Source organism: Grus americana, chromosome 17 (assembly GCF_028858705.1).
Source record: "Grus americana isolate bGruAme1 chromosome 17, bGruAme1.mat, whole genome shotgun sequence".
NCBI lineage: Eukaryota > Metazoa > Chordata > Aves > Gruiformes > Gruidae > Grus > Grus americana.
Window position 1 is genome coordinate 11,002,681 of NC_072868.1, and position 15,872 is coordinate 11,018,552.

Sequence of the window (15,872 nt, forward strand, 5' to 3'; positions counted from 1 at the left end):
TGGTGCTAGCATTTCTTGAGGGTGGGGATCTCAGAAACTTCAGGTTTTCCTTGGATTTAGTATGACCTCCATCTGACAGCATAACCGACACTCTTAAAGTACATGGAGATCTCTCTGCAACTTTCCTCTCTAGGACAGTGAACTCTTGACATTCAACATCTCCCGGCACCAGTCATGGTGGAGTGAAAATGGTCCTGGCTGTGTAAGGAAGGAGGCTTCAATGTCTGGCATCAAAGGGCTGGATAGCCATTCCTATGTCTCTGTGATAGGCTGCGCCCTGGAGTATCGGTACATCGAGGTCATGCACAGCTCCTTCCAGATCCTGATTGCGGTGAGTACAGTGCTGAGAGTGCCACGGGGTAGCAACTGTCGAGGAGATGCTGTTTGTTTTTTCCAGGCACAGAGGCTGGCCCATGTTTTCCATCCCATTTTGTATATTCTGATTGCAAAAGCCTCTAATTTTTTTTTGTTCTACTTTTCTCTTTTATGAACAATATTGATAGAAAGAACTGGAAATGGATACCAGCAACCTAATACCTGAAGTAATGCATCATGTGCAAGCATACAATAACAAATAACTCTGTATTCCTGTTGGAGTGTGGAAAGTTGTGTTGTGACAAGGACAGAAACCTTTCAGAAAAAGGATTTCTCTTATTCCATGTGAATTAGTGATGGGTGGGGGAGCAGATATGTGCACATTTGTTGTGAAGAAATGAAAGGGAGTAGATCCTTAACTCCAGAAAATGAAATATAGTTTAAGGAAGCTGAAAATGGCATGTTTTCTTTCTGCTGACACCAAAGACATGCACTAAATGTTTCCATCAACTCTTTCCTCAGTCTTCCACAGGCTTTTTAAAATACGCTGCAGTAATTCAATGTCCTCAGTGTTCACTGTTAACTAATTGTTTCTCGCTTGTCTGTGAAATTAACTGAAACAAAATGTCCATTGTCCCCCTTATTTCGTCAGTACTCCTGCATTTTGTAGCTGCATTAGAGTTAGCAGCCTGCATCTTTCTAATCTGCTTTGGTTTGTTACTTTGTGGTTAACGGCTTTAAGCACAAGTGGATGCGGACTGGTGAAACGTTCACATTCCACCTTTCAATTTTGGGTTAAAGAAGGGTAACTTGCCCTGATTAAATATTAAAGGATAACAAAGAAAATCCAGGCTTTTGGAGTGCCAGGTACTTCTCTGCACTTTTTTGGTACAGCTCTCCGCTGTCTTGATCCTGTGTTTCCTATTACTGGGATGGTCTGCGTGACCCAGTGAACTGCAGGGAGGGGGAAGGCTCTGACTCCTTCCTTGCCATGTCACAAAAAAGAGGCAGACAGAGACGCTCCTGTTTCCTGAGTTGGATGGACTCCCTGGCGTGTGTGCTGGCTGTTAATACTTGGTTAGTTCTCTTTTGGGGAAAATAATCTGCATTAAACTGCCTGAGAGTTGTTTCGATGCACGTGTATGAGAGAGGCTCTGTTCTTCTGTGTACGTAGGTTTGCCTGTTGCCTTTAATAAAGGGCCCTTAGCTGGAACGGGATTGGCGCTGCTGAGCTGGTGCTGTTCCTGAGTTTGGTGAAACAATTGATAGACTTTGAAGTCAGAACATCCCAGACTTTAAAAGTGCAGGCGTATGTCAGTGTTAGCATCCTTCCTGAACGCCTGAGCTGGCACTGAGCCCCTGTGCCGCAGGCTAGAGGTTCAGCCAAGAAATGGTCCTGGGTTTGTTTGGAGTAGACCTTTGTTTTATGGCAGCTTGCTAACTTAGGCACACGGCCCTGAGCTAAGCGATCGCACCGATACATAGGAGTCTGTCTCTCTGGAGTGTTTTCTCCTTCGCTTCTTCCCGAAGGCACATGACAATATTCTCTGTGCATCTGCAAAACACCACGAAGGGCCAGATGGGAGACAGAGAAGGGAACTGTAAGATAAAATAGGATTTAGATAAATATTTTCTTTCTCCTTCTCCCTGAGATTTAAATTGCAGTGGATTTTTGAATCCTAAACTCTGGAAATGAGGCTAAAATACTTGTATGCAAGAAAGCTATGTGGGCTGAGATATGCAGAGTGAAGTAAATTTTTACTTATCCTGTAATAAAGGTAGAGTATTGAAGCCCCAGGCCTGTAACTCCTGCCAGCTCTGAAATGCTCATATAATTTTGTCATGTAGCGGGACAAATGGAGCTCTTCCTCTCTGCTTTGCTGAGGTAAGGCAGAAAGCAAGCGTTTTCACTTTCTTACTCAGATCTTGCCTGAAAAGTCAGCCAGTTCTCTCCCCTTTTAGTCTCTGAGGGTCAAACTCTTTGATCCCTGCCAGTATCTTTTTCTCTTCTCTTTATCTCATTTTAAGGCAGATTTTATTACAGGCTGCTGTCCTTCCCAGAGCTCCTGGCAGGTACTGTGCTGCAGACGGGCAGGGAGACCAGATCAATAGTAAAAAACCATGACTAGGAACTTGGAGGCTCAGGGGATGCAGCAAGGGACATGACCTAGTTCCCTCCTTGTCTGCCACGCATTTGAGATTGGAAGAAGGGCAAGGGACAGGCAAAATTGTGCTTTCTGTAGTGTTTTGCTTTGCCTAATGGTTTTTAGAAGTTGTGGAGTGGGGGGTTGTGTTTTGGCTTTTTTATTTCAGATATGGTAGTGTGAAATCCCTGTTCTTTAACTATGCAGTACCCAGCTGTGGATGTTTTGGTTGTTTTCTGGAAATAGCGATTTTTTTTTGAGACTATTGAGGAACTGTTGTGCACTGTATTGTGTACTTGGGGTAAGGCTCACTCAATTCAATCTTGCATGCCGAAGGAGAGGGAAAGCAAGCCTGAACCCATATGGTGAGCACAGTGTTGGCTGTCATCTTGACTCCTGCTGACTATATTATCCTGCTCCTGGGCATGCATTTGAAGACACATAAGGCCTCAGTCTGCTTTTGCTCAGAGCTTGTCTGTACTCCTTGAAGGCAAAAGCAACTCCTTTAATCTGGAATGCAATCAAACTTGGGCGTATCAGTCACCACGCATGGTACAAGTAGCTGTAGGGCCCAGTATGAAAATCTTTCTCAATGCTTTAGCACAGAACGCATCGGAGTAAAAAACTTGTTGTAACAACATCTCAAAGTCTGTACGGGTATAGAAATGTCACTGTAAAACTACTACCAACCCAATCAGGAAATGCAACAGCAACTAGTTTGTTAAGAAATCAGTTTTGTTTTTATCTTAGCAAGGATTCTTCTTGTATCTCCCCAATTTGCCAGCCAGCAGGGAGGGGAGTGATTTCTAGTTCTGAAATACCTGGCATAGCTCTGGGCTGTCCATATGGTAGTTCTGGGAGCGGGGAGGGTTAGGCTTTTCCTGAGGCTCCACTGAATGGGATGGAAATTAGAAATGTCTTCCCAATCGAGAGAATTCACTGCCTGCCTGTCTGCTGTTTTCACTCAGACTGACAGGTTGGAAGGTTCCCAGGAAGGCGGCAATGCAAGCCTTGACAGCAGATGTTATGTGAGAAGCAATGTACAAGAGATGCTTTGCTGTTGGCAGAAGCTAGGTTTTCAGTGGTCGTAATTGTATCCAAAGAGTAAAGAAGGTCAAGGAATCAAAGGATTTTGATTGCCTCTTTTTGGCTATCTGGTCACAATGGTTCTTTCTTTCACAAGCTGGCTTTTTGCTTTCTTGTAGCACAGACCTCTTCATTTTCCCTCTCTCAGTGATGAGAGCATAGACACTTCATTAGCTCTGATTAGAAGTGAGACCTAGAATACATCTGCCCTGAAGGAGGAGACTCTGAACATATTCTCTGTGGTGGAAAAAACGATGGCAAGTTTTTCTGTTGAGAGAATTGTTGAAGAGCCCAGCATCTTCACTAGGACAGATGCAGACTAAAGCTAAGATTTTACACAAGCAACAGTAACACCTCCTAAAATTTGCCTTCCCATCCTTCACATATTTTGCATGCTTGCAGCCAGCTAGTCCCTTTCGGTAGATCTTGCTGTAACTCAGTCTCTCCAGCTCTGATACTTTAGTTCAATGCTCCTGGTTTGTGAACAATTTTCAACTCACTATTAAAAAGTTAATTGATTCCTGAGAGGCAGAGGGATGTACAGACTTATGTTTTCCTTGTTCCCTTTGGGCACACTTGTCTCTTCCTGTCTTTCCTGCTATGTTCACTTGCCTGCAGAATGCTTGGGACATCCCAGCTCCATCCTCTTTTGTTTGGCAGCATGTGCATTCCCAGGCTGTCTGACAGGCTGACTGAACACACCTGCCTACAACATGTGTTCCTAATAAAAAAGCTTAATCGGATACTTCTGCAGCCTGGAGGAAGCTGGTACTGAACATGCAGAACAAGTAGAGAAGCAGCAGCAGAGGCTAAAGCCCAGGAACATTCTTTGGGGAATTAGAGCAATAGCTTAGTGTCATTTTACATCACTGACATTTTCCCTTCTCTTCAACCTCCCCTACATAATTTGCAAAGATCTAAGAATCCTGGCTATTTCCCTGGGACAGTAGAGCTTAAAACCCTCTCTCGTATTGAAATTGGCAGCCAAGCTGGCACTTTGAGCAAGAGTGAAATTACTTCCAAACCCTTGGCCTCTGTGAAGCTTTCTGTTCTATGTTAATTGCTGCTAAACTTGGTGATGTTTGGGGGCTTGATACATCTTCATCAGGGATGCAGTCAGAAGGTTTGTGTCTCTTGGAGTCTGCTCATCCCAAATTCTAACAGACTCTTCCAGTGAGAAGGACTGGACAATAGGGGTGGCATTTCTCCTCTGTAGCTATATTCATAATTCATGCAGAAGGTGAATCATGGGGAGTCCCAGGAGTTAATTTCATCCCTGAGGTGATATATTTAATTATAGCTTAGGTCAGCCCATATAAAAATGCAATTCATGTTTATGTTGTACGCCTCTACCTTCCTTGCCACTGAAACTCTCCTGTTCTGGCCAGGTCACAAGACTAGCAAAACTTCTTTGAATAAAAAGTGCCATTAATTAAACAATTTTTTTATTGATGAAACTCATAAAGAAGGAAGGGATTATAAAGTCAATAAAAAGTTAATTTTAAACACTAAGCAGGCAATTTTGAAACAAAGCCAGGAGATACAAGAAATAAAAAAGAAAACCCTCCACTCTAATAGAGTTGGAATTAGAGAGTTAGGGAAGTTCACTTAATTCACTAGCTGTTGGTCGGTTTGTTTTTTTCTGAATGCAAAAGATCGCCTTAGTCATAAAAGGAAAAATGTATGGGGTGAGAGGAATGATGGTGGAGGGTTATGAGGCATTAATTTCTGTGCAAAACAAACTTCCCAAGACAATCTTACTGCTTGCTTGGTGCTTCTGAACCGTGAACAATTTTCAGAGGTTTAACAGGTTCCCTGTGACAGTATGGCTGATAATCGTTCATGCACTCTGCCCATAAACTGGGCAGGTAAGTGATTTTCCTTGTAATACTATCAGGAGTTCTCAGAGACAGATATCACACAAGGTTTGTTTGTACATGTTATAGGGTATAATAACAGTGAATGGATTTAGGGCTGCCACTTTGCATGGCTATTGACCCAGCGTTCCTACTCTGAGGCATGATGGAAAATCTGGGGAAGAGAAAATCCCCTCCTAGAGTTTTCTTGGAATCTGGGCACACATTCCAGATGCATTTTTCCTGCTTGGATATATGTGTGTATGTAAATTGCATTATTTGACCTTTTGTCCTGTAAAATGTAAAAGACTAGATCTTTAAACTATAAAAATGCTAGAATAAGCACGAAGAGTGTGTGTGACCACACATTTGATCCTAATTGTATCCTAGGGCAAGTGCAAATGCACTTATGTTGTAGAGCAGAGTGTGCAGGTGGGTGGTTAGACATCTCATTGAATGCTGGGACGCTTTAATCTGAAGCACTCTGGTTTTCCAAAAGCACCTATAAGTGGTGACGTCGTTAGCTAGCACAGCCCAGCTGATGGGCGCTAATTGCCGGTTTCCCAGCCAAGCCCACTTATGACGCAAGGCAACGGGGAGCAGCCGCGGGGGCTGCGTCAGCACCACGGCCAGTTCCTGGGCCGGGGCCGCAGCCCTCCTGCCCGGCCACCGAACCTGCCCCAAACCACCTCAAACTCCAGGGGGAAAAAAAAAAGTTCCCCGGGTTTTATGTTAGCACAGTACAAGTAATAGAAGAGAAGGAAAAACCTCTGATTATTCTGATTTTTTTTGTTTGATTTTCTTGTTTGTTTTGCTTTGATTTTTTGTCTGCCTTTAAAAAGCAATGGTTCTACACGGATGCAATTCTAAAAGTCAGCAGGTAAAATTAGATTGGCCATTGCATGTGGTTTTGCGGTCAGCATCACACCTGGAAGGCTTTATTTTTTTTCTTTTCCTGTGTGAAGTCCACTGTAGCTCATAGAAACTTAGTATGAAGCAGCCCTGGTTTCAAAAATTCACAGCAGGGGAATGAGAGAGTCCGCAGAGCTACCACTCCTCCACTGAGGTACTGGGACATGCTTCCGTAAGGCTTACCCAAGAGCAGAGCAGAGAGCTGGCTTGTCTTTCAGACGATTGTAGAAAATTGTAAAGGAAATACAAGGTTTAGTGATGCTACAAAAGCATTCCATTTCCTTCCAATAAGGCGTGCTTTGTAAGGGGAGCTGGAGAAATCACAAATGCCTTATAACTCTGCAGTAGAAATCTCATTATCTTGCCTTTTGTTTTCTGGTGTGATGTATTTTTCTGTCATATTAAAAATGAATGGACTCTACTTTTCAAGCCCTACCATGCATCATTCTGTCTTCCCTTAGAGTGAGTCACTGTACGTTACATTCTAACTCTTGTTCAAAAGAATTGAGTTCAGAGGAAAACAATTATGTCTTGCAATAACTTTACTAATACAGTTACTGTCAACCAAGATCTCGCTAAGTGGGGTGTTATGTAAAGATGTAAAATGAAGGATGGAGAGGATATTTGATTAACAGGAAGAAGGCAAAGCAAAATAAACCCCTGCTGGATCTAGAATGCTTAACTCTGGTAGTACCAGAAGTTTGTTTCTCTATTCAGACAGAGTAACAACTTGCTACTGAAATGGAATGAGGCAGTTCTGATGCTTTAGAGCTTCTACAAACCACCAACTAAGGACAGACCCACCAGGCTACTTTAAACTTATTTTTTTAATGTTCACTCTAGTTTTCTGCTCTAAAGACTGCTCTGAGCAATGGGTTGACATGAGGGCCATGCCAGGATGGCTGTTACTTGAGAGGCACCCTACTGTTTTACTGCTGCTTCCCTGCTTCTGTCTGGTTCCCAGGAGGCAGCAATTTACTGCTAACCTATGCAATTTGTGAATTAAGACTGCTGCTATTATCTTGTCTGTTTCTCACTATGCTCTGGCCCATTTACCTTGCAGGCCCAATGCTTGATTAGCTCATTCAGAAGTGTTTACTCTCTAAAGATAGAAAGAACCTTACAAACTGTAGATCTAGAGTAAGACTGGGATTTCTTTCCAATGAATTTTTGATCTCCAAGCCAAAGTTACTAAAGATTTCAGTGTCTCTGATCATCGCCGCCATCACCACTTTTATGGTGTGCTAAATTTCTCTCTCATCTGCATAAAAATTACTTGCACATTCTTGGTAGCTCCTGCACCAAAGTAATTTGTCTTCCTTTGCATAACCCTTATGACAGGAACTCAGAACTGATGATTTCTTGTCCCTGCACCTCCATTAATAAAACCTACCCCTGTATGTCTGTCTGTTATGCAGCCATCCATCACTCTCCTGCATCCTCATCACCTCTCACAGAGAGTAAACTTAGCACGGTACTTCCAATGTCACAAAATGAGCCCATGTTCTTGCCAATCGTTCTAGCAACAGTGGGCTGCTACTTTGAAGGTGAGGATGGGTCCTGCAAGTTTGGATCTTTGAGCATGCTCCCAACAGTGTCTTCCCTTAAGCCTACACCTGCACTCCCTACCTTACAGCAAATATGACTTGGCTCCACCGTTACAGTAATGCTGCCAAGCTGACAGTAAATGTTGGCTGTTGAAGTCGTGCCAAGTGGGTTTTGACCAGTCTCACAAGATTGATGCTAAAATGATTTATTCTCTGTTTTCCAGCTGGTGGGCTTTGTCTATGCCTGTTACGTTGTTAGTGTTTTTACAGAAGAAGAAGACAGCTGTAAGTATTTATCAACAGATCCCTTGGCAAAGGTTTTACTAAATTTTATTTCTTTCTCAGATGTTTGTCTATCAGGACTGAGTTGTCATCAGACTTCTTTCCATCTCTCCATCTATATCATAGGACACTACCTACCTTTCAAGGATCGGGCTATTTTTACTGAGGTTTTTTTCCCCTATGTCACTATGTGTTCGATGCTGTAATTCTGCTACCCTTTCAACACAAAATGTTTTGGTTTGGCTTCTCACTTAGACAAAGCTTTAGAGAAACTGGGTAGCTTCTTCTGTTCTCAAGCTTAGATAGCTTAAGAATAATACTACTGAAATATTACCGTTGTAATTTAAGAGTCCTTACAACAAAGAATACAGCCCAATACTCAAGTAGGCCACCTGCTGAGTATCATAAGCCACAAGCTGAGCATGAAGCAGAGCATGAGATTTCTTGCCAAGGACCAACCTGACCACTTAATTTAAAAACAGAGGAAGTACTGTGTCCGAATTACAAGAAGGAGGAAGGAGCTAACTCCCTTGTGTTTGGTATACAAATCTCTTAAGCATCATGTCATGTGTTGACTATGACATGTTAGACAAGAGCAAAGACTCAGAGGAATCTCTTGGGTCTGTGAGATCTATGCAAATATCCATAACCTGGTCCTGGATTACTTTGCCCTTCTAAAACTCCCTTTGAGGCCAATCATTTTGCAAACAAGAGAATGGATGCATAGGGTTCAAATAAATGTGAAGTTTGATTTCTTTGGCAATGTGTTGGGTCTAGGCCAGTTTACTCCAGGTAAGGATCTGATCCAAAGGTTTTATATCCAAGTATCACTTCTTTAAGATGTTCATTAGGTTTGTGCAAGTACCTTTGCTGTTTTGAAGAGCAGCTGGCATGGATTTCAGCTGAAAAACAACAGCTTTGAACTGAATATTTGAAAGTACATGAAGGATGTTGATTTCATAGGAGTGAGATGAGATGCATTGCTTATCTGACTTGTCCTCATGTTTTTCTGTTGCTTCCTGTGAGGCTGAACTCATTCTACCAACTTTATTGATCATTTGTTTAGAGCTTGGCAGTGCACTTAGTGGAAGTGCTACATTATAAGTAATACTTTAAAAATTACCCTATAGCTCTTATATTAGCTAAATAGCTTGAGTTCTGAGCCCCCTTTGAATGTTGTAAAGTAATAACTTGACAGTATGGATCTGTTGGGAGAGGCAACCACATGGAAGGAAGTATTATCTAGAAACAGAGCGCTGTTAATTTCAGGATATGTTGGGGTTTTTTTTTCCCCCCACTAACAAATTCCTTTTCCCTCCCAGTTTCCCAGCTTGGAGTGAAAATGCCAGCTTGAATAATTAACAATGACAAACCATCAATATTTCACACTCACAGTGGTAGATCCTTCCAGTGACCCAAACAAATTTGAGCTGCGTTTTAATTTTCTCTTCCATTTGTGATTTCCTTTAAATGTTGCTTTGATATGCAGCATGAAGTAATTATAAGTGCTGAGGCACATTAATCAGGAAGCTCATGCTAACGTGATTTTCATGAGAAAACACAGCAGTAGGGATCTTCTAATGCTGAATTGTGGGCAAGAATATTTTAGATGTGCTAATGCACTGTAATATATTGCAACAATGAACCACAGTTAAGATTTTTTTAAGTGACTTGGATTTTGAGTACTTCTATGGTTAGGTGCTCAGATTACAGGACTTTTGTTTGTTCAAGGTACTAGACAGTTACTGAAAATTGCAATTCTTTAAGGTTTCCTAATTTAGACATTCTACAACTGAGGTAATATAGTTAGTATCTTGTTTTTCAAAACTGCAAACTATCTTGATTTTAAAATACTCAAACATTTTCAAAAGTGGCTGAGAAAAGGTCAAGTCTCTCTGAAACTACTGGGAATTATCCCCCCAATTAACTTAGAACCTCTACAGCTTTCACTCATTAACTGACAGTTGTTCTATAATCACAGTATCAGCATGAAGCTATCCATCAAGATGGAATTTGTGAGAATACATTGTCCTTGGGTTTCTAAACATATTTTAAAAGGGGTTTTTTTTCCACTTCCAATATATGTAGTAAATATTTTTTCTATTGTTTGTTTGCTAAAAAAATACCAAAACTCTTTGGCTAAAATTTAAAATAATAGTGCCACCTTCAGGAAAGAAAAATAAGCAGGCATTTATAGAGTTAATAAGACTCTCCAGTTATTTTTAAATGACACTTGGACCAGATAACTTTCACGCTTCCAAACAAAATGCACTAAGTTGGCATCAAAAAGTGGTCTAAGCTGGATCTATTTTAAAGGTTTTTGCAAGGCCTGCTAGGTCAGTCACAAATCACACCACATCATACCCCTACTGACCTGGCTGTGTTGGCCAGCTCAGTAATATAGACTTGGCCTAATTTCAGGGGAACTAAGAGAGACTTGGAAAATTCTTCTATGGTTACTAAGGGAATTGTCACTTAAAACTTTCCTAGTTTAGTTACGTTGCCCTTATGTAAATACTGGAGAAAGGAAGCATTGTTCCTATTTGTATAAAATTAAAAGAAATTGAGTTGGCAGAGGGGATATGAAAAATATCAGAGCTGAAGATAATGAGGTATTTGCAGTTTTGCAAAGCTGCTGTTGTCTGTCTAGCAGGAAAGACAAGTGGGGCAAGAAATTTCCCACTTCACTATATAACCTTCACGGGGATTGCTGTGCTGCCAACTTCTCCGCTGGCATCCACTCACAAGCTGTTCCCCAGCTTCCTTCTTTCAGCAGGTCGCTGAATGGCTGAGGCTTTGTCAGCTCAGGTCTCACGTGAAGTCACCGCACGGTGGAAATACTCAAGGAGGCTGCAGGACGCCCTCTTGTTTTTCTGGAGTCTTTTATTAGCTCTATGCTTTCAGTCTTGTGTTAGCTGAATCTCTTCCTTGGCACACTTGCCCATCCCAGGAGATCCTGGAAAAGCGGTCTGTACAGACAGAGATTTCCACCAGGCAATCCATACCTGAAAAACCATTTTTCTGTTCACTCATTAATTTTTGTGTTATGCCATGACATGCACCAACTCTCTCTTTCATTTCCTTTCAACTTTCTGGCCATGTTTGTTTATTTATTTCAGTTTTGATTTTTTTTCAGTTGATTTCATTGGTGGATTTGATCCATTTCCTCTCTACCATGTCAATGAAAAACCCACCAACCTTTTGTTCAAGCAGACATACCTGTAAGTATCATCTCCTGTGCTAAGAGGCTATGCAGTTCCTCTTAGTTTGATGGTTCAAGGGTGCCATAGGTTTGGGGTTTTTTCCTCCTTGCAGGTTAACTTTTCCAGCAGGCTTTTCAGACATGGAAAGAATGAACAAGTAGACACAAGAAGGGGTGAAACTGCCTCTGCTTAGCCCCAGGTTGCCAGGGTGGAGCTGGTGTTGCTGTACTTGGCTCATGGCAGTGCTGTCTGATAGGAAGCAGTGGGGCCAGATGTAGGATGTTGTTGTGAACAAAATATTGGATAGCTTTTCCCTGAAGAAAGCAAAGAGAGGCTTTTCAGCAGCAAATAGTGCCCAAGCAGGTAAAGGTAGGAGCTGTGGGGAAGGAAGAGTCAGCCATAGCAATAGCAGAATATGAGTCTCAATCTCAAGGTTAAGCTGTAGTCTGTCAGGCTGAGCCTCAATGACAGATCTCTACTGGGGTAAAATTTATGCAACTTGTAGTTATTTAAGCTGTACTTTAGCTCTGTGGATAGACTGGCATATCTGACCTGTGCATCCATGCAATTTTGATCACTGGTCATGTCTGCGTCATCCTCCAATAATCTCCTCAAGGTAGCACCCCACAACTTGACTCTGCCTTGGGTACAGGGTCTCCCTGTATCTGTGTGTACTTCTAGGGAACCTGCAGGGTGCAAAGCTAATGCACCAGTGAATTGAATTAAATCAAACCAAGCATTAGATGGTTTGTATGCAGGATGGCACAGGTTTGCTCTTAAGGTTTCACTTTTTTTTTTTTTAAATTCTGTTGCCTACAAGAACAGAGGCTTCTATGTGTGGGGCAGCTCAAGAGTTCAGCTGAGAGCAGGGAGCAGAAGGGGGAGTTGTCCACAGCAGCTCCTCTCATGCCACTAATAGAGATCCATTGTTGAATTCCAGCTTCTGCCCTCTGATAATCCCTTCCCACTGCTGAAGGCAGATCACACTTTCATGCAGTCCACTTAAAAGCTGGTTCCTAATGAGATTCTCAAACATAAAGGCCAGTATTATCCATTTACAGCAGCAATAAGATCTGACTTTTTGATACTCCTTAAATCAAGTTGCAAGAAGGCAGCTCAACATGCAAACATTTTTTAAAGCAACAGCTACTGGAGGTTGTTTTTTTGGGAATAATGTTACTAGAGAGTCCTGCCAAAAAGAAGGACGTGAGGATGGGGGAAGAAAAGTGGGGCTAATGGAAGAAAAACTGCCCCCAAATAGATTTGTAGATGTGCACCTCTAATGTAGTGTGGACTTACTACCCACTTTGTCACTGCAGCACAAGACCAGGAGAACAAGTAATTTTTGCAAAGCGATTAAATTCTCTGTAACTTTGGGGGTTCTATAGCATTATTAGAAGGGATGCTACAGGAGATTAAATATTGATTTCCCTCTCATTTTGTCACAGTAGGATGGAATTTTCCACAGTCTGCAGAAGCTGTGGAGATTTAAGCAGCTCCCTGATTTACTGGCTGGATACAGCAGCGTGCTGAAGAAACAGCACACTTTTACAATATGGGGTTTGGGCTGCTTTTTTCTTAAAATGACAAATTCTGTTTGTGAAAGAAGCTAGTACTTATAGAAAACTTTTTATATGGGGAGATTGTAATATGAATAGAACCTAGCATTGTCAAACTTCCTTACAAGGGTCTCAGTAAGATAGTAAGCTACTAATGAAGTACACAGATAATTTTGTTGTTTTTCATTACCATTCTTCAAACCATCACTTATCTATTGATAGCCTCTGCCAGCATAAGGTAATAGTTCTTTCTGGCTAATGAGAGGTGAAAACAGCTGCTGAGCAGTAGATAGGGTGACCCTCTATAAGTTTCACAGCAGCAACCAAATAGCAATTTTTGTTTATTTATTTCACCTAGCTCTTGTCTTTCTCCCACATTACGAATGGGAGTAAGAAGAGGAACAGATACTTGGAGTTTTGTAGTCTAGGGCACCGAGTGCCAGATGCCCTTGTCCTGCTGTGAATGTCATTTCATGATGACTGAAGGCATTTTCTTTTTTATATCCTGTTCAAGAAGATGCAAAGCAACACATACATCCAACTTCCTGTTCATCCAAGTTCAAATTCATAGAACGGCTAGGAGTCAGGAACACATACTTTCTGTTTTTAACTCCTTTTTGTTGAAGGAAATGCTAAATGAAACCAAATCTATTCTACAACTACTGACTTGGAGCTAACCACAACCTTTCATTTTAGAATGGTATCGCCCCATTGTCAGCAGTCGGCTGCTCTCGTGATAATGCACTTGCCCTGTTGCCACAACTCTAACAGGATCGCTTTCCTTCATTCCTTAATGGAATTATCCTGTTCATTCCAGTTTTATCTAGCCTTTTCTGATGAGATCGCACTCTTTCCTGTCCTCCCAATGTACCCTTTCCCTTGTCCTGGCTTACATTTTTCCCTAGTCTCTCTTTTCCATCTCTCCAAATTTATGATTTTTCATAGATCTGAAGGCCCCACAGAACAATGACATTGACCTAAACCAATTAAGTCCAAGACCAACTACCATAACCTCTGTATCAAGCATGTAGTCTATGAGTTAGATATCTTTGAACTGTGCCAGCATATAAAAAGTTATTAAAGGGAAACTGCTGTTTTCCTTGGCAGCCTACTTCAGTGGTTATCAGCTGCTAAATTCAGTATTCAAAATGTATGCCCCATTTCTGGCCTTCAGCTTCCATCCACTGCACTGAAAAAAGTTCTTAAATACCTCTGCCTCCTACCAGGAGGAAAATGATTACTGATAATAGGTACTTCCAGACCACAATCTAGTTATCTCCCAGCTTTATCATGGTAATCTACTGACCTCCTTGACATCATTTGCAAGTCTGCAGTTAGTGGAAAACCTCACAAGTTATCAACAGCCAGGTGTTATTTTTCTGTTTTTAAAAGAGCCAACTACTACCACCACCACAAAAAAAATAAAAATCAACCAACAGTTTTGTACTGTTGCTTAAAAAGGCTTACAAAAGCATGGATTAAGTGTGCTCCATCTTAATTAGCACCTCCAACACTCATACAGCAACAATGATGTTCTATATAAATAGAGTTATTTCTATTCCAGGTTCCACAACTGCTCCTGTTCTACGTTTCATTGACTCTAGGGGGTTTTGGTTGTGATAGTTCCTATTTCAAGCCACAAGCTTAAGTAAGAGACACTCAAATTATCATGATAAAATTGTTCTGGAAGTTTTACTGTGTAATAGAATTACCCTTAATCTCACTGCTGCTTACCAATCAAGGCACTGTTCTAATTATTTAACAATAATATATTAGGAATCTTGATAGAAGATATGTTAAAGTCTTCAGTGATGAGTTTCTGGGTCAAAGTACTTAGCCAAAGGATAATAAATCACTTCTTGAAAACCAAAGTTATTATCCTGAGGCTAAAGAGAACATTTCCAAGAAGTTTTCAGGAAGGAAAGGCTGAGCTCTTGCCCCTCCTTAGCTAAAACTCGCATTCAGGCTGTGCTTGCTTGCACCGCTGTCTCCTCTTAGGGTGCACAGGAAAGGTCATCAGCTCCAGGTTGCTTTTGTTCAGCAAGGAAGCATTCTTGCACTGGTTACTGTGGAAGGGTTAACCAAGACAGCTTTGAAGTTTCCAACTAAAGCCCTTATCTCCCAGTACCCTGCAATTCCTGCCAAGACAGGAGGAGGCCCAGCTCATCACATCATTTGTGAGCACTTCCTGCCTGCTGCATCCATTCAGCTTTGAATTGGTTTCAGAAAGCATCGCTGTGCAGTCTCAATTATAAAGCACAATACTCTCAAAGCATGATTTTGTACATGATTTAAGTGCTAAATCAAGAACCTGCTGGATGACAGGAGGTAGCCTCTATTTATTTAAAAGGTAGAGAGATGGGCAATAGATCTCCCTGACTTTTAAGAGTGTATTTATAAGGCAAAGCAGTTAATTGCACAGTTGCAAGGCTCTTGTGCGCAACACTCACTGTTATCTGGCACTCCAAGTACTACATTAATGACTTAAGAGCTTTAATTTGATTTTAGTTGTGTAGCCAGATTTCACTGGACTGTTCTCCTCAAATCTGCCACTGCAAGGGCCATAGGGTAACCTAGGGTGCGACTTTTATCAGATGTAGACTTCAGCATTGACATGGGAGCAACAGGAGGTATTGGTTAATTGAATGATCTGAGGCTCCACTTGGTAATTGCTCACTTTAACACTCCCTAATCAATTGTTTTGTGGTGCAGACTGTCTGCCAGCCATAGGCATGAAGCAGCCGCAGCTTAAAGGGCTATACCACATATAACAGTCATCCACTTACAGGTTGAAAGTAGGTTCTTCAGTAGATCAACTGACAGGTACAAGTACACAAATAACGTTACTCAATTAAAAGGAAAAATAATCAAAATCCAGATTGAAACATTGGGGGAGGAAGGGGAAGAAACTCCTTTAGGATTGATTTCCCCCCCACCCCCTCTAAACTTTGTTTGATGACCAGAATAC

General features: G+C 41.5%; 1 protein-coding gene across 3 annotated transcripts in view; it reads left to right on the forward strand.

Moving 5' to 3' along the window:
• Positions 1–15,872, forward strand: part of NKAIN4 (sodium/potassium transporting ATPase interacting 4) — a 53,318-nt gene that overhangs the window by 34,917 nt on the left and 2,529 nt on the right. For 2 of the 3 annotated variants that reach the window (XM_054845886.1, XM_054845887.1), the window contains exons 4-6: positions 134–331; positions 8,085–8,145; positions 11,279–11,363. In XM_054845886.1, coding sequence (XP_054701861.1) covers positions 134–331; positions 8,085–8,145; positions 11,279–11,363 — 344 coding nt within the window. The remainder of the gene's footprint in view (positions 1–133; positions 332–8,084; positions 8,146–11,278; positions 11,364–15,872) is intronic. The other variant, XM_054845889.1, reaches the window with a different exon arrangement.